This window comes from Stomoxys calcitrans, chromosome 3 (genome assembly GCF_963082655.1).
Source record: "Stomoxys calcitrans chromosome 3, idStoCalc2.1, whole genome shotgun sequence".
Lineage (NCBI taxonomy): Eukaryota > Metazoa > Arthropoda > Insecta > Diptera > Muscidae > Stomoxys > Stomoxys calcitrans.
In genome coordinates, this window is record NC_081554.1 from 127,490,611 (window position 1) to 127,514,712 (window position 24,102).

Genomic DNA, 24,102 nt, shown 5'->3' on the forward strand with positions numbered 1-24,102 from the left:
CAAAACAGTGTTATAATGATGAATATGTAAATGTTTACTTTTAAAACAACTTTCACATTTCAATTTACGACATTTGCCACTCAAGGTGGTTTCGTTTGGGGGTAGTTTTTTGTTGTTGTGCTAATGACTCTACCTCTTAATTTTACCATGGCTTGCCTAGGAAAACAATTGTTTTAAAATAAAAATTGCTGGCGATACTTGTGAGGTATTTTCCTTAGATAAACGTCAATTTATTGACCCGAGATTGACAAGGCGAAAAAAAGAGCTCTTCGTCTTATCCGTGATTTCCGTGCTGCCGGACAGCCATCACAATTTACCGTGCACGAAGCTACGAATGTCATCCGTGACTCCAAGTCGCGCACTGACTTGGAGTCGAGTACCTTACAACTGTCCTCAGCTTGTCTGAATATAGTACCCGATGTTTGGAAGATGGACAGTTTGATCCCGCTACTGCATAGACCGATCTCCCTTATCTCATCAGTAGCCAAGACGTATGAGGTACTACTCCCAAAACCATGGACTAACCACTTATGCTGCGGCAGGGTTGTCTATTCAGTTATGTGACACGCAGTGGTATAATATTCTGATTTGTCAGAATGCCGCTCTTTGAAATGCGATGGTCTGGATTTATTACTACACCTATTTTGGCTATACAAATGATATTCTCTTTGTCCGTCATCCGATGCATACGTTTTTGTTTGTCTGTGGTCTGCGTTTACGTATTATTCCATTACGTTTTTTCGTAAATTTGTGAAAAAAAAACTTTACAAAATAATAACTACAACAATGTCACCCTTCAAAGTGCTAATAAAAAAACAGAATCTCTGTCCAAAACAATAAATATAAAAACAAACCAAACAACAATTCCATCTAAAGTTTTTAAGTGCAAGTACATAAGACTATAACAACAACCCGGTCTTCTAGTAATGCAGCCGAAACTACGACAATAACAACAATAAACCATCCATCGTTACCTGTGCCAGCGAAGGCCGGCAGCACTCGCGAATCATTTGTTTTTTTCCACCACACAAAGGGCTTTTATGTCTTTCTGCTTGTAGTGTATTCGTTGCCCCTTTCCTTTCCCGCTTCGTGTGCAGTGGTTGACGCTCTTGTCGCTGTCATCTCGCTGTTTAAGGCATAACACTAAACAATGGGGGTATTCACGGCGGTAAGCAGGTTTGAATACACTGTACACACTGATACGGTTAATATTTCTGATTGGCACAATATTTGATTAGTTTAGAATACATTTTGTCAACATACGAGGGATACGTTCGTTATCATCGACCTGATGTCCTCGCTTTATGTGAAACCCAAATGGGTGAGAATTCTGATCCACAGGATTTTCACATTCCATGGTATCACACTATCTCTTTTTATCCCCCACAGAGGCCTTGTGCTATATGTACGTAATGATATAATCTTCCATAGGCAGCAGCACTTGGGCTCACAAGATCCGGAATTTAATTCCATTTGGGTAAAATTTGGGATTGGAACACACGTACTTTACTGCAGTGATTAGTGCAACTCTGATTTTGAGTATGGTCCTAGTTCGACCGGTGATACACACACGCAACCAAAACTCTTTGACAGATAGTGCACTTCGCGAGAATAAATTGTGCTCAGCTGTTTACGGTACACTACCTGGTAATTATGTCATGGTTTCATTCATGCGGCTGCGATGCACAAACAAGCCATCCTTTGGATCCGGTTAAGTATTGAGCAGTAGGTGGACTTTTGAAGCGCCGTCCACCAGACCACAATACCATATAGCATTATAGGTCTGACAACTGCAGTTTATACCCAATGCATGACACGCAGTCTAAACCCCCCAATTTTTGCCAATGGCCCTCTTGCAGGTGTATAGGGCAAGAGTTGTCTTTCTTGTATTTCCAAAATTTTGGATTTGAAGTTCAATTTCCTATCTAGCAAAACACACAAGTATTTTGCATTTTCTGTAGGCCATGAAGGGCTGTTTCAGGGGATTTTGCCTTTACTATATGCATGCTGCTGCTGCGACAGGCCATCTCCATGGATCTTTGCTCTAAGATATGTATCTAACAACCTCTCAAGAGGCTTCATCATAAAGGATGAGAGACTAACAGGATTCACTAATAGAAGGTTAGGTCACATGCAAAACACAAAGTGGATAGGCCCCATAAACATCATTAAGGATGTCAAATCTGACGATTGAAAATGTCATCATATAGGAGAAAACGTAAACAAAGAATGAATGTAAAAAGAGAACAAGTTGACATCCTCAATGCCAAGTACTGCCAAATATTAAAAAAAAAGTATATCGGCTGATCGCTTGGCCTAACCTTATTCAGTGAATCCTGAGAGACTAATAGGACCAAAATCTTTCGCCTTCGTGTGGTAGAGTTTTGCTGCTTTCGGAATGAAAATGACCTTCGTGTCCCTCCATCCCACAGTTATATACGACATTCTGATGCAAGCAGAATATATCTCCCTAAGCCATATTACAACAACTTGTAATTCAACCGGTGATACATCATCAGTGCCTGGCGACTTAAAGGAGTTGAAACTTGTTATCGCCCAAAGGATTTTCGGCTCAGACATAATTTCCCTAATAGGCTCCAACGATTGCATACCAGTGACAACCTCTTCTGGCGCCACGTATTTCGTTGGAGAATTTCACGGGAAATGTGTATCAACGAGTAGTTCTAGTGTTTCCTCACTTGACATTACCCATACATTCTATGACTTCTGAATACACCCACCGTAATAGGTCTCGAGGACAGAATCTTCCTTAGCTGAGAAGCCTCAAATGTATCCTCCACGAAGCTTCTACCCAGAATTTGTTCTTAGCCTTTCTCAGTTCGCCCTTGTATATTCCAAGCTCAGCCTTATAGATGTCCCAATTATAAAGAAGAATTGAAATAAGCAAGAAAAAGAAGAAAAAAGATGAAACAATATTTTTATTAAATTATTGTCATTATTATTTAAATATGTATTCTTGTGTCATAATTGATAGAAGTTATTTTTATTTCTAAATTACAAAGTTTATCTTTACAAATATGCCTTTAAACTTGCTATAAATGGTGTCAAAAGATAAAGAAAACTTTTATATGTATATATTACAAAATTTGTCAACACAATTGAGCGTAATTTCGTAATAATTTGAAAACAATTTTCTATTTATGAAGGAATACAAAAATGAATTGACAAAAATGCTGCATTCGACATGCCAAGCTGTTTAATTCAAATAAATAGCAGAAGAGACTAAAACCCCGTTTACACTGCCCTTTTGATCCGAATTTAATCATCTGTTTCCCCTTTATAAAATCAGCTGACGAGAATCTTAAATCTGGATTTAATGAGCAGTACAAAGGGGGTATAAAGGATAAGGATCTATTACACGGCATGTAGTTGTCTAATTGCATGCCGAATTTAGCACATGTGGAGTTGTACAGGTCGTGTGATACAAACGAAACTAACATATGAAAACCATTTTCCAAAATAACACATTCAATTTTTTCGATTAGAGCGTGCTCTTTTCCTTCTGACAAAAACATAAAGAAATCAGCTGTTTTTGTTGTCAGTCAAATGAAAGCAACCCTAAATTAAACTGTTTTCACAAATTTATGAATTAACCAGCTTTCTCACAATTTAAAAAATTATTACTTATAAATCAGCTTTTTCTCAAATTTTTAGATTTTTAGATTATACGAAAATAACACAGGTGTGATAGCAAAAATTAGTCAGTTGTTCACTGACAGTTAAATAGTTCAGTCGTGTTTTAATGGATCTCCCTCCTAATACACTTTGCGCCAAGTGCTTTAAGGCTTTAAGTGCCAAATCGATAGCCTGCCACGTTTGTAGAGCTAAATATCATTTTTTCTGTGCGGACATTGATGCAAATATTGCCGAACTTTTTATTAAAAACGCGAACTTAGTTTTCAACTGCAATGATTGTTTGCGTCTCACTTCTAATCTAATTGCTGGCATTTCATCTTTAAAAACTGAAGTAAGAGAACTCAAGCTCTTAATCGACTCTTCACTGAGAGCAGAAGTGCACGAATTGAAGCAAATAATAGAGAACAACAAGCAAACTGAAAAAAAACAACGGCATCAACATAACTCCAATCTTAATACTGCAGCAGTGAGGAGCCGTGATGTTGTTGGTAAGGTTCAAAGTACAAATGCCCCTGTCGCTGCTGCTGTCGAACATTCGTTGAACGTAAACAACAGCCAACATGTTGTGCCATACGCGTCATCTGTATCATCGCTTAACACAGTAGATGCTAATGCTGTTGATAATGATGATGCTGTGTTTGAAGCCAACGTCCTACCTAATTCTAATTGGGTGCGTGTCCAGAGGCGTAGAAAAAGAAAGGATAAGGTCATTTATGGTGAAAATAATACAACAAATGAATTGGATGTTGTTATTTCTAAGAAATGGGTGCATATTTCATCTTTTAAGCCATCAGTTACGAGCGAGCATATCACTGACTTTATTCAAAAGAATGCTAACATTGCAAAGTCTAATATGGAGTGCTATGTGCTTGTGAAAAAAGATGTTGACATCAATAGTTTAAAACGCGTCAACTTTAAGCTTGGTGTTACATCTAATCATTACGATGACGTCATCAACCCAAAGTTATGGCCTACTGATATTAGAATTCGTCCATTTATAAATTTTCAAAAAATGGCAGTGGAATCGCTTCCCCATTGATTAATGAGGTGCATGGTTTAAAAATTTACTACCATAATCTGTCTGGTATGCGTACGAAATCCAAGGATGTTTTTGATTTCTCCAATCAATTGAACTATGATGTTATTGCTCTTGTTGAAACCTGGTTGAACGATGACTTTTGTGATGCTGAGTTCTTCGATCTAAATTTATTTGCTGTTTACCGTAAAGATAGAAATGTTTCAAGGACTGGATATTCTAGAGGAGGTGGTGTGCTCTTGGCCGTTAAATCTCAATACAAGTCAAACTTATGTGGTTTGGATGATGACAGCGGATTATTAGACCAAATTGCTGTATGCATAAATGGTTTAAATCTTAGCGTTGTATTATGTTTGTCTTACATACCCCCAGGTAGTAGTGCATCTATTTATTCGAAGCATATTGATAATATTTTTGCTATTGAAGTAAGCATGGGGTCGAAAGCTAATATTTGTGTTATGGGTGATTTTAATTTACCTAACATTTGTTGGTCAAAATTTGACGACAATCATTTTTTAACGCCCACTAATGTAAACAAGGATTACGAGGTCAATTGTATTGATACTTTATTAAGTTTAAATCTTGTTCAAATTAATCATTTTTCTAATCAACTTCACCGATTTCTTGATCTTATTTTTGTTCCAAATGATTTTAAATTTAATGTTTATGAATGTTTGGCTCCAATTTCCCCATCTAATCTACATCATATGCCTATTGTTGTTGAAGTAGGTTATTTTAACTTTCTAAAATCATCACCGTCTCAAAATCTGGCTCTAAATTATAACGTTTGTGATTTTAATATGTTGAATTCAATTCTTGGCTCCATTGATTGGATAAAAATATTTAATGATAAAACATCATCAGTTTGTTATGATTTTTTTATAGAAAAAGTCTCTGATATACTTAAATCTAATGTTCCGTTTAAGAAAAATAAGCCACATAAACTGCCTTGGTATACGACAGGTCTTAAGAAACTTAAAAATTTACGAAATAAATTTCATAAGCGCTTTTTGGCGCATGGTGATCCAGAAGATTTGGTCCAATGCAAGCATTATCAACGTGAATTTAATTTTTTAAATAAATTCCTCTATAAGCAATACATTCTGGATAAAGAGAATGAAATTAAAGCCAATCCTAAAAGCTTTTGGTCTTATGTTAACTCTAAAAGGAAAACATCTGATATCCCATCTACTCTCACATATAATGGCTGTACATCAAAATCTGGTGTGGACGTGGTTAATATGTTTGCTTCTTTTTTCAAATCTAATTTTGATTCTCCCGTAACAAGTAGCGCGGCAGTCCTTGATTCTGTATCTGCTATTAATTTGGCAAATATTTCTGTTTCGGATGAAGATGTGTTGGACGCTATTTTTAATATTAAGAATAGTTTTAAACATGACGCCGATGGCCTTTGTGCTTATTTTCTAAAAAAGTGTTCTATTTGTGTAGCTCCAATTTTAACTTTCATTTTCAATCTCTCTATTAAGGAGGGTATATTTATTAATAGATGGAAAGTAGCATCAATTACCCCAGTTTTTAAAGGTGGCAGAAAAGACGATGTAACTTGTTACAGGCCAATTGCTAAATTGTCGTGTGTTTCAAAAGTGTTTGAGCATGTTATTCACAAAAAATTGTTTTTTATTTGCAAATCATTTATTTCTCCCCATCAGCATGGATTTTTTTCAGGAAGATCAACTTCAACTAATTTGGTTCTCTTTACAGAATATTGCCTATCTGCCTTTGAACGTGGCTGTCAAGTTGAAGCCATTTACACAGATTTATCAAAAGCTTTCGATAAAGTATCACATTCTATATTGCTCGATAAATTACAAGAATTAGGGTTTCATTCCAATTTTCTTTCTTGGATCGCTTCATATCTTCACAACAGAGTGTGTACAGTAAAGGTGGAGAGTTTTGTATCTTCACCTTATATTCAAACTTCCGGTGTGCCTCAGGGTAGTATCTTGGGGCCACTTCTTTTTATTTTATTCATAAATGGCATTTCCTCATGCTTTTCAACATCTAGATTTCTGCTCTATGCTGATGATTTAAAAATATTTCATAAAATTGAGTCTATGTCTGATGTCTTCGATTTACAGAATGACTTGGACAATCTGCTGAGTTGGTGTATTAGCAACAAGCTTCTTATAAATTTATCGAAATGTGCTCACGTCTCTTTTTACAGATTGCGTCATCCAATCCAAACTTCATTTAAAATTGGTAATTGTGTACTTAAAAAATCAACTTCAGTTCGCGACCTGGGTGTGATTTTTGATTTCTCCTTGTCCTTTGTTCCACATATTGACTATATAATACCTGATGCTTATAAGGTCCTTGCTTTTATTAAGAGAAATTGCTTTGATTTTTCTGATCCTAACACTTTCAAGATATTATATACAACTTTTGTTAGATCAAAGTTGGAGTATGCCGCCATCATTTGGGATCCTTATTGTATTTCGCATATCGGTCGTATTGAACGAATTCAAAAACTTTTTTCTAAATTTGCCCTTAGGCCTTTGTTTCCTTTGGAGCATCCACCATATCGGTCGCGATGTTTGTTACTGGGACTACAGAGTTTGGATTGCCGTAGAAAATTTCAGTCTGCTTTATTTATTTTTGATTTGATTAATAATCGTGTCGATTCTCCCGATTTGTTGGCTTTAGTTCCGTTTTCTGTTCCAGTAAGGAGTTTACGATTTACTGATTTATTTAGTATTAAATTTCATCGTTGCAATTATGCCCGCAATGGACCACTAACACGCTCATTTTTAAATTTAAATCGAATTAATTTAAATTTTCAAAAAGAATCGAAGCCAAGTATTGATTTTAGCACATCTAAAGAAGTATTTAGGTCAAGTTTATATTGCGCTTTTCCCCTAACATAGTTTTTGTAAATATATTTATATTTTTTGAATTTAATCTTAGTCTGTAAGGATATGAATTCCATTGACTATAATAATAAATAAATAAATAATCGTATGTAAATTGACAATTTTGACAAACATTTTCAATCACATGTGAATACAAAAAGTGACATGTCATAAGACATCTACATGCTGTTTAATAGCGCCTTCACTCTCCTGCAAATTTGTACTGGAAAAGTACGCGAACAAACGTCTTGTCTGAACAAATACGAGGTACATATCAAAATTTAGGGGACATAGTCACTTGAGTTATTTCGTCTAAAGCCACCATTTCTTTTGCGATTATTTTCGTCAACTGTCAATAATTGAATATAAGAAAGACATGCGAACAAAAGAAAACAAAACAAGCACTAAGAGGAAGGAATTTTGTTGTTAGATCTCGGAATTAATCTGGATAAGAAATTAGCAATAATACTATAAAGTTTCAAAACTGGGACGAGTCATACTTCGAACTGAGCGAAACGAACCACACATAAATAATATGCACAAACTTGGGTATTCGTATGTTAATTAATTTTGTTTGATTGCTTTATCTACAGTGGAGAAAGAAGAGCATCACAATGTATACAGAAATTTCCCTAAACTGAAAAATATATATAAACGAATTTCCAGTGTTTCTTTTGGCGATACAACTACGTGGAAAAAATTTTAGGGTTTTCTTTAAATTCTTTTTTGATTTTGGGTTTTATTATACACTACATTCACTTATGGAAAGTTGTGGGTGATTGGTGTAGCTCCATATATCATACACATTGGCCATTGTTTGTTGTGTAGTGGTGTTAGTGTTGGTTTGGGTTGGAAGCAACAATTGAATTGCCAATTTTAACAATCATTAAAAGAAGTAAACGGACGGAAAAAAATAATTTTACTTTTCTTACAGAGGGGTAAGTTTTTAATATAATGCAAATTATTGATTTTCCATTGTTAATGTCAAAAGTATGGGTATGCATTTTAACAGGAAGCACAGGCGTTGAAGAAGAACACAGCAGAAAACTTAATATGGACAACAATGATAAACATCTTATGAATGCAACTGCCGACGATAGCGATAACGATGAAGTTACAGATTTTTTGAACTCCAACTGTTTTCCCAACACTGAAACACTGAATGACTATAAAAATAATATCCCTACACTGTCATCTGTTGCTGATAGCTCTACGCCAATTTTGATCGATGAAAACGGCTCTGTAAAACAACTTTCGGAAACAAATATAAATAACGTCGAAGAAAGTGAAAACTATTGCATACCTGTAATAAGCACTTCAAATCAATTCGGTGCAACAACACAAAGATCAATAGCTGCAACAAATTATAATAACAACAACGTCAATACAACTTCTCTCCTATCCACTTTGCGACAAAACGACAATAACATGATTCCGACTATAAACGTAACACCTCATAGTCCTGCCAATGTCTCGAAATACAATAACATTTTCGAAGACACTCTGAGTCAATTACAAAACATACGAGAAAGCGTGGTTCAGATGAAGAATTCCTCTTCTTCGCATATGAATGACAACCTCTCAAATTATGGGCTAGTTAATGCTACCATTTTGAGTGCCTCTTTACCAGATTTATCGGCAACGAATAACGGCGTGTCAGGTGCATCAGTTTCAGGTCCGTTTGGTCATTTGTCTTCGCATTTTGTCATATGGTCTCCACAACAGCAACAACAATACCTATTAAATGCAGATAGGCGCAAGTCATGGACGGGCATTGACGACTTAACAGCGGGTGGTGATTGCACTAACAAAAGTGTTAGTTTATCTAGTTTGGATAGCGAAGAACAAGAAACTATACGAGTAACAGAACAGAGAAGAAGATCTGCTAGAAATAGTACTGGGGGTAAGTACAAGTACCATTACTAATTTATAAATATATATTTCAATAATACAAATCAGAAGGGTGATATCAAAAAGGTGGTTTCGGCATAAATCCTAGATTAGGGTAAGGTTATTTATTAGTAGCAACTTGCAATAAAACTAATGCTATTTGTCCTTTGTGAAACCACTGGAACAGAATAGTTAAGATGTCTGCTAGTTCCTATCGTCGTTCACATCGTGTTGAAAAGCATAATAACTTGTGAGTATTCACATCCGCTGGTTAAGTAGAGGATCCCATGGCAGCCGGTTGTACGTACCGAATTGATCCGATGGATTCCTTCATCGGCAAGGGCTGCCTACAACAAATAGAGGGTAGAGGTTAAACATTTCCTGAGATATCATAACCTCTGAGCACCGGGCGTTTATCAATCAGAAGAATGCCCCACAAGAAGTTCAGAGTTTCTAGTAGTATTTAAAAAATGAAAGTGCGATAAAAGATAGGAGCGTTGGCGTCGTTTAATAACGTTAAAAAAGAAACAGAGGCATCTAGTGTCCAAAAACTGTTCAAAGGTAAAAGCGATAAATTCTTTGGTAAAATGAAGTTAGTCACGTCTACAGCTTTTTCCATTAACAAACCGGAGAATGCTGTGAAAACAGGATTACAGTCTGCTGATATTAGAACAATTTGATCCCATGTAAACTTCGGCACTATATAAAATATTGTGCATGAGCAAGGATTGTGCTAACATATATTTACTTTGAGTTGGTAGTATAACATTAAGACTGAAAAGTTTTTTAGGAATTAAATTCAGTTTCGCACAAATATGAGATGAGATATGAGATGTAAACGAAAGATCACTATCAAGTTCGATGCCGAGATTAAAGAAGAAGATGAACTGACTACATTATTCTGGACAAATATGTTTTCTGCATGGTCATTTCAAGATCAATTAAAAACAATACATTTAGTTTTGCTAATGTTAATAGTAACCCTATTGCAACAAAGAACTATTAGAACTATTTGCACTAGTGCTAAATAATTGAAAGTCATCGGCATATATAGCCAAGTCAACATTTTGTAAACAACGATACACATCATTTACGTACAACATAAATAACACGGGTCCCAAAAAAGATCTTTAGAGCACACCTGCTTGAATTGAGTTGATATTTGAGCTATGGCCACGGCATAAAATAAACTGTCTACGATCAGAAGAAAAGATGATATAAGCTTACATGATGAACGCGAAACATTAAATTCATGTTTGAATTTATTGCAAAGAAGATTATGATCAACAGAATCAAACGCCTTGCTTAAATCAAGTACAGCAAGAACAGCAGGATTCCGATAACTATTCCACGTCTTATATCATCCGTAAGTTTAATCATAAGTGACGTAGTGCTATGAAATTTTCAGAACCCAGATTGGCAGGGGGGGCAACTAAAAAACGATTAAGGTGATCAATTAATTGGTCTTTAATAAGAATGTCAAAGATCTTAGACAGTGCAGGAAGAATGGAAATACGCCGATAATCTGAAAAGTTGACATGTCATTATTATGGTATTAAGAAGGTGGAGTGAATGTAAGGAAACATTATTTAATGAAACGGATTGGAATATTATCTGTACCTAAGGCATTAGACTTTATTTTAAAAATAGCACTATGAAGATCGAAGAGATCAATGCGACGAAAGTAAAGACTATTTTCACGACTATCAGTATAATCATCACCAAGATTAGCTACATAATTAAAAGAACACGAAGTATAGTAATCATTTATATAATTAATATCTAAATCACAGTTGTTATCACAGCTTTCGTTATCAAGGCATCCAGTAGATCGAATTATGGACCGTAAATCTCTAGAACCATTAGCTCCATTAAAAAAAAGAGAACTGTAAGACCGTTTAATTCGCCTTGCCGTTTTCCTAGCAGTCGAATTATATTTTCAGGAACCTATTCAAGAAACAACCTATATACAATGTGATTGGTTGGTAAATTGGTCCAAAGTCTTCATTACACAAGTCATTACATAATCCTTAAATTTCAAACAATACATCATGAGTGGGTAATAGATATTTCACCAACATAAAGGCATGGTTAGTTTTTTGTGCAGGAAAGTTGAATTGGTTACTACTAATAAAAGCAGCGGGATCACTAACTAGGGAATAGTCAATTAAAGAAAATGACTTCCATGAAAGGTCATAGTGTGTGGGAATGTTGTTGTGTAGAACAGATAAATTGCATCGAATTAAAATCTGCTTGAGAACTGAGTATTTTCTGGGGTTCAAAATATCACAGTTGAAATCACCAATTAAAACAATTTTTTAAAATTTTGTAATAATATCGCCAATGGCTGCATCAAGAGAATCAATGTTGCCCTTAGGTAAGTATATAATTCCAATGACAATAGAAGAAAACTGCCCAGAAGTGATATTAACCAATAAGGCTTCACAGGAACTGGGGTCAGAAACAGCCGATAAAATCTTGGCATTCAGATTTTTCTAGACATAAATTCCAACACCACCACCGCGCATACCGGATCGGTCATTCCGAAAAAATTTGTATCCAGATATATTTACAGACTTAGTAGGAACATAAGGCTTAAGCCAAGTTCAGAAATACCTTTAATAAATATTGACCACTGCTTAATAAGTTATTTATCTCATCAAATTTGGTTGAGTAGTGTCCAGGTTTTAAGGACTGAGAATTAAAGAAACCAATGTTTAAATGCTGTTACGAGCAAAATTGCTGTATGTAAGAATTATCCCTGACAATATCGCCAATAAAATTAGCTGAAACCATCATAAGAAGTGAAAAGAATAATAAGAAAAAATATGAAACATAGTTGACAAAAAATTAATTACTATCATAGTTTACTGACTTAATTTAAACTAGAAGATAACATTCTTGCTATAATGTTAAAATCAATTTGCAGCAGGCGTTCCAAATCGTAGCGTCCCCATCACAGCTAACTGAGGTACAGTGCTTAATAAGTTATTTATCTCATCAAATTTAGTTGAGTAGTGTCCAGGTTTTAAGGACTGAGAATTAAAGAAACCAATGTTTAAATGCTGTTACGAGCAAAATTGCTGTATGTATGAATTATAACTGACATTATCGCCAATAAAATTAGCTGAAACCATCATAAGAAGTTAAAAGGATAATAAGAAAAAATATAAAACATAGTTGACAAAAAATTAATTACTATCATAGTTTGCTGACTTAATTTAAACAAGATATAATGTTAAACTCAATTTGCAGCAGGTGTTCCAAAACGTAGCGTCCCCATCACAGCTGACTGAGGTACAGTGCTTCGTCGACCAGGGCGACGATGAGCCATTAGACCTAATTCTCCACATTCAAGGGCAAATGTGGAGAGTTGTGATGTATTATAGAATGAATTGGAACCATTATTATGTGTAACTTTAGCAGCTGGTACAGAAGGAATAACTAGCACATTCGAGGAGATGTCAGTTCACTGAAACGGCGATTGGTGTACTCTCTGAAGCCGGCCTTCTTCCGATTGATAAACGTCCGGTGCTCAGAGGTTTTGAAGTCGGGTGTTCCGTCGATGGTGAGAATTATGGGGAGGTGGTCTGATCCCAAAGAAATGACCGCTTGCCTGGATACAACACTCAGGTGATCAGGGGAAATGTCTGGCGAGCTGCTACACCTCCTCGTAATCCTAGTGGGTGCATCCTCATTCACCGTGCAGAACGTGTAGCTTTGGATCTGCTCTGCCAAAGCTATGCCCCACTGGTCGTTACCTAGGGGAGAATGTCATGAAATGTGATGCGCATTAAAGTCTCCGCCAGATAGTCGCCCACTTATGTCGGGTTTGTAAGCCTGACCGTTAGTTGGGGCACAGCCACCAAACTGCGGTATGTATACGTTGTACAGCTCTATCTCGGCAGTATCGTACCTGACTTCTATCCCTATTCACTCCACGTAGGGGTCACTAGCGCCAGGCGCAGGTGAGATTGGTCTATACTGCACGGAATAGTGTATCACGAAGGCCAATCCCCCACCTCCATTTCTTAAGCGATCCTTACTAAGCACATTGTATCCGTGACAACTGTGCAACCTGCAGGTGTTGGTCAGCTTTGTCTTCTGGATCGCTGCAACTAATATGTTCTTCCGAATCATAAAATCCACAATCTCGTTGATCTTGCCTCGGAGACCGTTGCAATTCAATTGGAAAAATGATACACTTCCCGGCACTGGCCTGGCAATATTGGGGCTGGGATATTAGAGAACAGATTTGTACCAACTTTAAAAAGTTTCGTCTTAAAGGAAAAAGAAGTGAAAACGAGCTAAGTGCAGTAGGGCCGAATCTTGTATATCATCCACCATTAATCGCATTTGTCAAGTTCTTTTGATTGGCAAAAAATAAAAAGGATCAAGCAACAAACTCCATGCATTTTTATATCCACACTATAGAAAAGGAAGTATATTCACTTAGTCATTCCGTTGACAATACATCGAAATACCAATTTCCGATCCTACAAGTTAAATCATCTCAGAATTTTACGACGACTATACGATACCCTTAGCTGTGGGTATCCAAAATATGGCACGGCCGAACTTAATTCGTTCTAGAAATTTAGTTAGGAATTGTTTCCGTTATATGCTTAAGAAGTTAAGTCTGTTCATATAGCAGCAATAGACACGGAGTCAGACCATACTTGGAGGTTACCATATTGGAGGTTATAGGATAAATTATTATGCAAAATTTCGTTTAAATCAAATAATAATTGCGCCCTCTAGACGCTTAGGAAGTAAAATCGGGAGATTAGATTATACGGGAGTTGGAGGTCGTAGGAGAAATTATGCAAACTTTCACCCAAATCGCATAAGAATTGCGCCCCTAGGGGCTCAAGAAGTACAAACGGGAGACCGGTATATATGGGCCTAAAAAACAGTTATGGACCGATTGGGGGAGATAAAAAAGAAACCGGTTTGCAAAATTTCAGCCAAATCGAATAAACCAGTTCATGGAATCGGTTTATATGGGAGCTTAATAAGGCTAAAGCTCGATATAGACGGCTATCAAGAATGCATGTTTGAGTTGAATGTTGCTTGGTGCTTTAAACGTAATGACAAAATTAATATATCACTTCATAGGGCACAGTGTGTATAAGAGGAAAATTTAAAAATAAATAGTCCATTTAAAAGTAATGGAGTGGGAGCGGAACGAAAAAGATTGCCGGAGCGGAGTGGAAAAAAGTTACTCGCTCCGGATACCTGCTTACTAGTCTAGTCGTCTGTACAATTCCCTGAGATATCTTTGTGGTCTGGCACCCATAAGAGCTGAATTTTAGACTTTTCAGCCAACTCGTTGAGAGAACTCCGGCCGTCAAGTGCGGCTTTTGCATTCAAAAATTTGTTCTTCAGAGATTTAAAGACTGCCTGGCTGCATGAGAAAATAACATAGCATACGGCTACGGAGTTCTGATTTTGTGTGGTATTCTTCGTCATCACGAAGAACCTGTTATGCTCGATAGGAAAATTCGAGATTTTGGCACATTTAAATGGCCAATGGCCAAAACATTCCCGCGGGGATTAGCCTTTTAGTAAGTCAATTAATTTTAGGCTAATTTTGATACTAAGAGTTTCCGGCTCCTTCATGCTTGGCGTCCCCACCCTCTATATCATTCGATATTCCTTGTCAGAAATAATAATAATTTTACCATCAACATTCCGTTAATGAACAGGGGACTCTTTTTTTATACCAAAGAACAAAGTTCGATTAAATTTTTTGGCTTTTTTATGCAAAATCCCAATGGAGTGCCGAATAGGGACAATACTTAGAGAAAATTACTTGGCCGTATATCTAACAAATGTCGCCAGATTTAGAGAGGGGATAACTACAGCTGTTTTTGAACCCAGGTTTTTCAGGTCTGTTCTTGTTTGAACATTTTACATTTTATATACCGTATCACTGCATACCACACATCTAATTCGTAATTATATGTTTGAAAAACTTTGAAATAATTAAATATGTGAACTGAAAGTCGACGTGATTCCAAACAATAACGTTGTTTTTTTTTTACTTAGTGACATATATTTTGTAACATCCAAAAGGAAGATAGAGAGACCCATTGACAAGTATACCGTTCTACTCAGAATCACTTTCTGTCCATGTTAATTTGTGTACAAACTACAGGTCGCAATTTTCACCCGATCGTCTTCAAATTTGGTATCGGCATGTTTTTGGCCTAGAGAGTCGTCTATTGAAATTGGAAAAAAATCGGTTCAGATTTGGATATAGCTCCCATATATATGTTAGTCCGATTTGGAGTAATAATGCAATGAAATGGTCATTTGTTAACCGTTTCTCTTGAAATTTGTTAGGAAGGATTTTCTCTTGACTTTCGGAATTACCGGTGAATTTCATGTCATATATGTATATCACCCGATTTTCGCTTCTAGAGCCATTGCAATCTCATTTTTGACCAATCTTGCCAAATTTTTGCACAACGCTTTTCTCGACGAGTACCACATTATCTGAGACATTTTTTCGAAATCGGTTTAGAATTAGATATAGCTCCCATATATATGTTCCTCAAATTTTGGGTAATTTGCAATGTTGTCATTTGTGATCCGTAGTTATTACAGTTTGAACATATTTACTCGAAATGTGATACGGATTGTTTAACAACCCATCTGAAAACATCCGGCGAAGTCCATCAAAATTGTTCAGAATTAGGCATAGCCTATTCTTACTGGCTTTTGTATAACAAAATATGTGCAAATGTTGAGAATATAATGCATCGTTATTAAGTCTCAAAACTACAAGAACTGTTTATCTATTGATAAAATCAACCTTGTCGCATATAATATAAAATTCTGTTGTGTTTGCACACAAGTATATTGTAATTGAGTTCGAGGCTATTGCGAATAACTATGTAGAAAGGTATAGATCGACCAGAAAAATGAATGCAATGAAAACCTCAAATTTAAAGAATTGTATAGGTTTAGAATTAAAAAAACAACATTATAGACAAATACTGTTCACACAGTACAAAGGCCAAAAGAAAATGTATATATATATATATATATATATATATATATATATATATATATATATATATATATATATATACTAATAAGATATATACTTATATATATAATAATAAGTAAACATATACATTTTCTTTTGGCCTTTGTATTGTGTGAACGGTATTTGTATATATATATATATATATACTAATAAATACTTATATATATATAATAATAAGTATATATATATATATATATATATATACTAATATATATATAATAATAAGTATATATATATATATACTAATAAATACTTATATATATAATAATAAGTAAAAATATACATTTTCTTTTGGCCTTTGTACTGTGTGAACGGTATTTGTCTATAATGTTTTTTTTTTTAATTCTAAACCTATATAAATATAAGTATTTATTAGTTTTAATTTACTTAGTCACCTCAATTCAAATTTTAGCTTTTGCAGTTATTCGTAGCTATGGAATTTTAGTTTTAAGATAAGATATGACATTACCTTGTTTGTAAGAGAATAGTTGAAGGTTAGGTCGAACTTTATGTACACTTTTGCCAAATGTTTTTAAATTGATTTTTAATTGTAAATATCTTGGAGATGAGTGGTTCCAGCGACTCTTTCTATTCATTACCGAATACACACAAATTTTTAAAGGATTTGTTAAAAAATCAGTAAATTAAATAAAAAAAATTAAAAAAATTTTGGCTAAACGTTCTGGTAGAGAGGGAGAGGAGTACGAATAGAGCTGCCAGACGTGAGTATTTTACGCCATTTTGACGATTTTTTCCCAAATGTCTTTCTTTTTCCAAGATTTTAGCATCATTTGCGGACACCCTAACCTATGCGTATCGTCGGTTTTTATATAAATGCTCCGTTTTATTTTAGCACGATTAATCAAAATGCAAAATTGCCCTTAAACATTCCATTTAAAAACAGCGGCGAACTTCTTACATATCGATGAGTGCTGCCCGATTTAAGTTCTAATTGATAAGGGACCTCATTTTGATAGCTGAGTCCTAACGGCAAGCCTCAGAGCGACACCTCTTTGGAGAAAGTTTTTACATGGCAAAGTACCTCACAAATGTCGCCAGCATTAGGTGGGGATAACCACCGCTGAGAATTTTCTCCGTCACTATATGTCGGTTGCTATTATCTGTTATCGTATGATCGATAACTATCCAATACAGTTTTATACTGATAGCCTATCCAGAGCATCTGACTTGCACTGGATACGACAAAAATAAAACACAGCAAACATATAAAGGGTGATTTTTTTGAGGTTAGGATTTTCATGCATTAGTATTTGACAGATCACGTGGGATTTCAGACATGGTGTCAAAGAGAAAGATGCTCAGTATGCTTTGACATTTCATCATGAATAGACTTACTAACGAGCAACGCTTGCAAATCATTGAGTTTTATTACCAAAATCAGTGTTCGGTTCGAAATGTGTTCATTCACCGTTCAGCGATGAGGCTCATTTCTGGTTGAATGGCTACGTAAATAAGCAAAATTGCCGCATTTGGAGTGAAGAGCAACCAGAAGCCGTTCAAGAACTGCCCATGCATCCCGAAAAATGCACTGTTTGGTGTGGTTTGTACGCTGGTGGAATCATTGGACCGTATTTTTTCAAAGATGCTGTTGGACGCAACGTTACGGTGAATGAACACATTTCGAACCGAACACTGATTTTGGTAATAAAATTCAATGATTTGCAAGCATTGCTCGTTAGTAAGTCTATTCATGATGAAATGTCAAAGCATACTGAGCATCTTTCTCTTTGACACCATGTCTGAAATCCCACGTGATCTGTCAAATACTAATGCATGAAAATCCTAACCTCAAAAAAATCACCCTTTATAATGCGCTCTTTTTATAAACGGTTTATTCTTTACTTTACTCGATTTCCAAGCGCCTCGATCATCTGCGCTTCTTCTCCAATCTTAATCCCAGTTTCGAGATGTCTCCTTCCACTTGGTCACTCCATCGGAGTTTTGATCTTTCCTTTTTGCGTGCTCTATTATGGTCGCCTTCAAAAGATTTATTTGCTCGAGCTTCTTTATCTATTCTGACAACATGACCTATCCAAAGCATTTTTTTCACCCATAAAAATAAGTTCCCCCATATTAGCAAACACTATAGGGGGTCAACGTGGCGCAGAGGTTAGCATGTCCGCCTATGACGCCAAACGCATGGTTTCAAATCCCGGCGTGAACACCATAAAAATTTTCAGCGGTGATTATCCCCTTACTAATGCTGCATACATTTGTATGGTATCCTGCCAACTTAAAATTTCTCTATCAAGTGGTGTCGCTATGCGACACGCCGTTCGGACTCTGCATAAAAAAGGAGGCCCCTTATTATTGAACTTAAACTTTAATGGGACTGCACTCATTGATGTCCCCTGTTCCTTAATGGAATGTTCATGCGAAATTTCGTAGTTTGCTTTTGACTCCTTAGTTTATTACTGTTTGATCAAAAATGGGTTAGAAATCGTACCTGTCGATAAAATTGTGTAATGCGATATACTGTTCAATTATTCAACAACCTTTGTGATGGCGAAACGATAACTTTCCCATGTGGGTTATTCCTTGAGTAGATCGTACATAGATTTTTTCAATTCAACGGAGCAATAGCAATGTTACGTTTATAATTTAGTGTGCAAATTCGCACCGGGAAACTAAAAGGTAATGGAAAAGTGACAGTGAGATGTATCAAAGTACAGACCCGATAGTTAAATAAATTTATTCAGAAATTAGTTAAGATTTATATTCACAATTTTGATAATATTTTTTATGAAGTTCTATTATTGTAGAAATATCACAATGAAGGGTGCTCACAAGTTTACTTTTCTGATTGTCATTATCGTGGCGCATTCTTAATATCAGCCGCGTGTATTGCTGTTGTTGTTTTTTAAATTTATCAATTTATACCAACAATAAAAACAATTTTAATTGGAAGTTATGTTTAACTCTATATTGCAGGCATTTCAACGCATTCCCTAAATGAGGCTGAATTGGCAAGAGACTTTGAGAGAATAGCCGCCAAAAGAAACCTAGCAACCGAGATAATAAGCCGCATACCATTGCAAAAGAGTATATCGACTTCATCTATTGTAGCCAAAGAAGATATAAAGGCCATCGCTAGACATTTAACCGATAGCGAAGATGAGAATCAAAGTCTACTAAGGGCACACGCAAAGATAGAGGTATATGATAACGTAGAGAAGAGACGTAAACGAGGCTCTCTATTCTTTCGCAAGAAGAAAGACAAGGCGAAGATGAAATCAATTGGCGGCCAGGTGAGCAATTGTGATGTTTGTGGGGCAGGTATTACTTTAGGAACGCTGAAGGAGCATCAGTTGGAATGTAAGGGAAAGAAGAGCAGCAGTTCTCTTGTCGGAATGGGTAAGAAATCCATTACTGGCAGTGAGAAAGGTGACGCTGGACAAGACTTTTATGACGGTCCCGACCAAAATACAAATTTCCATGACGACAACGCTCCACTGATAAGATCCGAATTCTTGAATGATGCTCCCATAGAGGCACATGATTTGAAAGCAGATCCTTCGCTGGGTATAGAACAAAAGGAACATGATTCGTGGTCCCCCGGAATACCAAAGGATATATTGAAATCACTAAAAGATCAACAAATCAAGCGGCAAGAACACATATATGAATTTATAATGACTGAAAAGCACCATTGTCAAACGTTATTGGTAATGCAAAAGGTTTTTGTTGAAAGTATTGAGCGCCACTTTCCATCGATAAATTGTAATAAAATGTTTCCACGACTACAAGAGCTGACCGAGTTGCATTGTAATTTCCTTAAGAAACTGAGACAGAAACAAAAAGAGCATTTCGTTGTTGATTCTATATCGGATATTCTACTTGAGTTTTTCTCTTTGGACAAGGCACAGCACCTGCGACTTGCCTATGGAGAATTTTGTGCTAACCATCGTTCAGCTTTGGAGCAATTCAAATCATGTATGACGGGAAGAGATCCTATGTTTTCTGAATGGTACAAGCATTGCTTAACAAATCCTTTGCTTAAAAAAAAGGGTATTCCTGAATGCATTCTTTTTGTGACTCAACGCTTGACAAAATATCCATTGTTAATCGAGCCGTTACTGAAAAGTGCTAAAGAGGATAAGCTAGAATGCGAAAAATTGCAGCATGCGCTAGCGCTCGTTAAAGAGCTGCTGGTCGATGTAGACGCTTGTGTAGCTGAAAAAGAACTGAGGGAACGTCAAATAGAGATATACAATCGAATTGATAATAAATCGTTTGCTATCTACAAAAACAAACCATTCCGCAAGCAAGATGTTGGTGTAGACTCCAAGAGGCGATTAAAGTTTGAAGGGCTAGCGACATTAATGCAGGGTCGCTCTAAAATGCAACTGGTTCTTGTTGTTGTTTTAACAGACTGCTTATGTTTCCTGAATGAGAACTCGGCTCATAATAAGTATATGTTTTTTAACCCTGAGCACAAGGCTGGCGTTGTGCCATTGCAGAAGTTGTTGATACGAGAAAAAGCAGGCACTGAATCCCGTGGTATATATATAATTTCGTCTAATCCATTGTTTCCAGAGATGTACGAATTAAAAGTGCAAACACCAAAAGATAAGAATGTTTGGATACAATCCATTAGGCAAGCTGTGTTGGATTGCCCCTCCACAGATGTAATAGAATCGGACGATTTGACTCACGAAGAAAAGCTTAGAATTGGCGTGAACAAAAGAGAAATTATCGAGAAAATAAGACAAAAAGACATAGAACAAGCCATCTTGTTAGAAGAAAAAATTTTACTGCAATTGAATCTAATGCAAAAAGATCAAAAATCATTTAACACAGAACAAGATGCGCAAAATTCAGTTATTTCCTCTTCCAATATTTCCGCAGCGCAATTCTTATCCACATATGGTACTTACAAAGACATATCGATTGGCATCGACTGCGACACAGCCGAACTTTGGAAGAAGGTTTTAAATACTGTACAAGACATTACACAACTAGCATCCAATGTGTATACGGCCGCCACAGGCCAGCCCGTTTCTAGATCGGTTAGTTCTGTAGGAGAGAAACAGAGTGACACTTACAACTCCCCCATTTTGCCGAAACGTGCAGAAACATTTGCAGGATTCGATGAGAAAAGATCAAAGAATATATACACATGTAGAGATGTTGGCAAAATGGGGACATTGCAGGTGCTCACTCCTCGACTTCAAGAACTTGAAGAAAAGAAAGAAACAAAAAATACGTCGATAATAAATGCTTTAATGCCTTCATCCCATGCTGAACACGAAAACGCACTTCAATGCGATCTGGTATCGGCATCTACCAAAGATAATAATTTAGCATTTTTACAAGTCAGACACAATCTCCATACTCTACTCTGCATCATATCACAGCAAATGACTACAATACATTCGCTGCAGTTACAATTGGCTTTGTATCGGGAAAGTCCTCGTGCTTCGTATACGCACAATGATCAGCTGGAAGAGCTAAGGAATTTGCAAGATAAATTGCAAGAGGAGAAAACTGCTTGGGTGCGACAGAAAGAGCAACAAGAACAGGATTTGAACGAGAAAAAAGCTGTGATGGATAAGCTGCAAGAGCAGCTAAATTTGCAGCAAGACGACATTAAGCAACAGCGAGAACAATTGTACCGAAAAATGGAAGTGTTGTCCAGCCAAGGTCTTTTAATCTCACCCAATACTCCGTTGAATATTTCTAGCCCACTTTTGCCCACATCTGGTATTAACACCTATGACTTAGATCATGACGCCCATGACTCTCAAACACATGATCCCGTTCCTCCCATCACCACCACACCACACAGCACATCATCAAACACTGTAGATAGACGTAAAGATAAGTGGCGAACTTCTTCTACTATATCCAAAAATCCCCCAGTTCATCTTTTAAGTGCTACGAATGCCCCCAAGGTTCAACAAAATGTTATTAAGCAAAAACTTCCCATGAAGCTTTCATCGCTCTCATCAACATCTGCAACAACCAGCGGCAGCAACAATAGCACATCCATAACAAAAATTGATAAATCTAATAGTTTTACTACAAATAACAACAACTCAAATTCAAATTCAATCGGCATAACACAAATGTTTCCACTTAAATTGGCGGATAAGCGGGCCACCCCATCCTCTTCCACAAATACATCTTCCACAGTTTCAAATTTAGTACCCCAACATTCGCGGACTGGTAGTTCCCCCGCTATAATACAGCATCCACAACCTTCCCTAAATAATAGCGCCGCTCTCACATCTCCCACATTGGTTGGCGTAACACGTACTGATTCCTCTTCCACCTCCACCTACGGTCAAAGGTATTCTGTGGGATCGGCGACGAACTGCAACACTCCTACGTCTAGCAAAAATTCAACTCAACCTAATCAAACTAAAATTCCACTGATTTCGTCTCTGAATGCTTTGGCTGCATCTTCCTCTCCTGGCGCCAGTACTTTAACACCCAATTCCACAACACGCCCTGCTGCACCGCAAGCAAAACCCGAGGAAGAGGAGATTTACTTTTGACGTAGGTTTTCTAAAGAAGTTGAGATTTAAAGTTTTGAATGCAAAACTTTTCGAATAAATTTAAAATATTTTAACGTTAAATAAGTGAATGCCATAAATAGACAAAACGGCGTTCAATATTTCTTAGGTTGTAGTTGGTATCCTTTCGTGATCTCTTTTAGCATTCTAATATTCATTATTCATTCAAAGTAAGGTTTGCTTAAAGTTCGATATACCATGACAAAATTTAAATTAATTTCTTGCTGAAGTTGCTGCTTCATCACTACAGCGTAAAAATATGTCCTCAGATCCACGTTACACATTCCATTTGCAATTATTCACCCTTATTCCCGTTGTCGAAGGCGAAAATTGACAGAAGTCGAAGGCGAATTTCACATTTCATGGAATTCTGTAACTTATTCGCCTTTGACAGTTTGATAATAGAAAAAATTAAGTTCGGCCAACCGAACTTTGGATATCCACCACCATGGATACCTTTCTAAGCCTTTTTAATAATAAACTATTCACTTTATCAAAATTCGATTTGTACCTTCTTGCAACGTATCTGTATTGGGAATCTAGGTGTTTAATGTGACCCTTTTTTCCACTCAAGATTTTCAGAGATAGTCCGTTTACAGCAAAAGTAGAATTAATAAATGTTATTACATAAAGGAATACAATAAGAGTTGTATATTATGATTAAATGCGAATAAGGATGTAAATAGGAAATATAGATTACGTTACAGGGCAACTCCAATACTCCTCCTTCATCTGGATATTCTATTTAAGTCCCATAGCGTCTCTGAACACTTCCAATTTGTTGTTTTAAAGCGGTTTTATAAGAATGTCGGCTATTTCCCATTTCGCAATTGATCCTGAACGAAATGGTGACGAACATCAATGTGTTTAGTATTGGAATGGTATCCACTAGCAGAAGCAATCGATATGGCGCTTTGATTAACACAAAGTATTTGCATCGGCTCAGGACTTGAACAAAAGTTTGCATTTATACCATTCCACTACAATGGATCTTGAACAGTTGCCGAGAAGGCAATGTATTCAGCTTCACACGATGACAGTGCTATTGTTTGT

At 36.3% G+C, this 24,102-nt stretch overlaps 2 protein-coding genes across 2 annotated transcripts; both read left to right on the forward strand.

Annotated features, from left to right (window-relative positions):
- The first annotated feature begins 1,541 nt into the window (after window positions 1–1,541).
- Window positions 1,542–7,659, forward strand: LOC131996135 (uncharacterized). Its single transcript, XM_059365586.1, has 5 exons — window positions 1,542–1,647; window positions 3,918–4,620; window positions 4,677–6,252; window positions 6,364–6,913; window positions 7,619–7,659. The coding sequence occupies exons 1-5, from the start codon at window positions 1,542–1,544 to the stop codon at window positions 7,657–7,659; spliced, it is 2,976 nt and encodes a 991-aa protein (XP_059221569.1).
- Window positions 7,660–7,930: 271 nt separating this feature from the next.
- LOC106083364 (A-kinase anchor protein 13) lies at window positions 7,931–23,629 on the forward strand. The gene is made up of 3 exons (XM_013246305.2): window positions 7,931–8,501; window positions 8,576–9,466; window positions 19,463–23,629. The coding sequence occupies exons 2-3, from the start codon at window positions 8,617–8,619 to the stop codon at window positions 23,029–23,031; spliced, it is 4,419 nt and encodes a 1,472-aa protein (XP_013101759.2). The 5' UTR covers window positions 7,931–8,501; window positions 8,576–8,616; the 3' UTR covers window positions 23,032–23,629.
- Window positions 23,630–24,102: the final 473 nt, after the last annotated feature.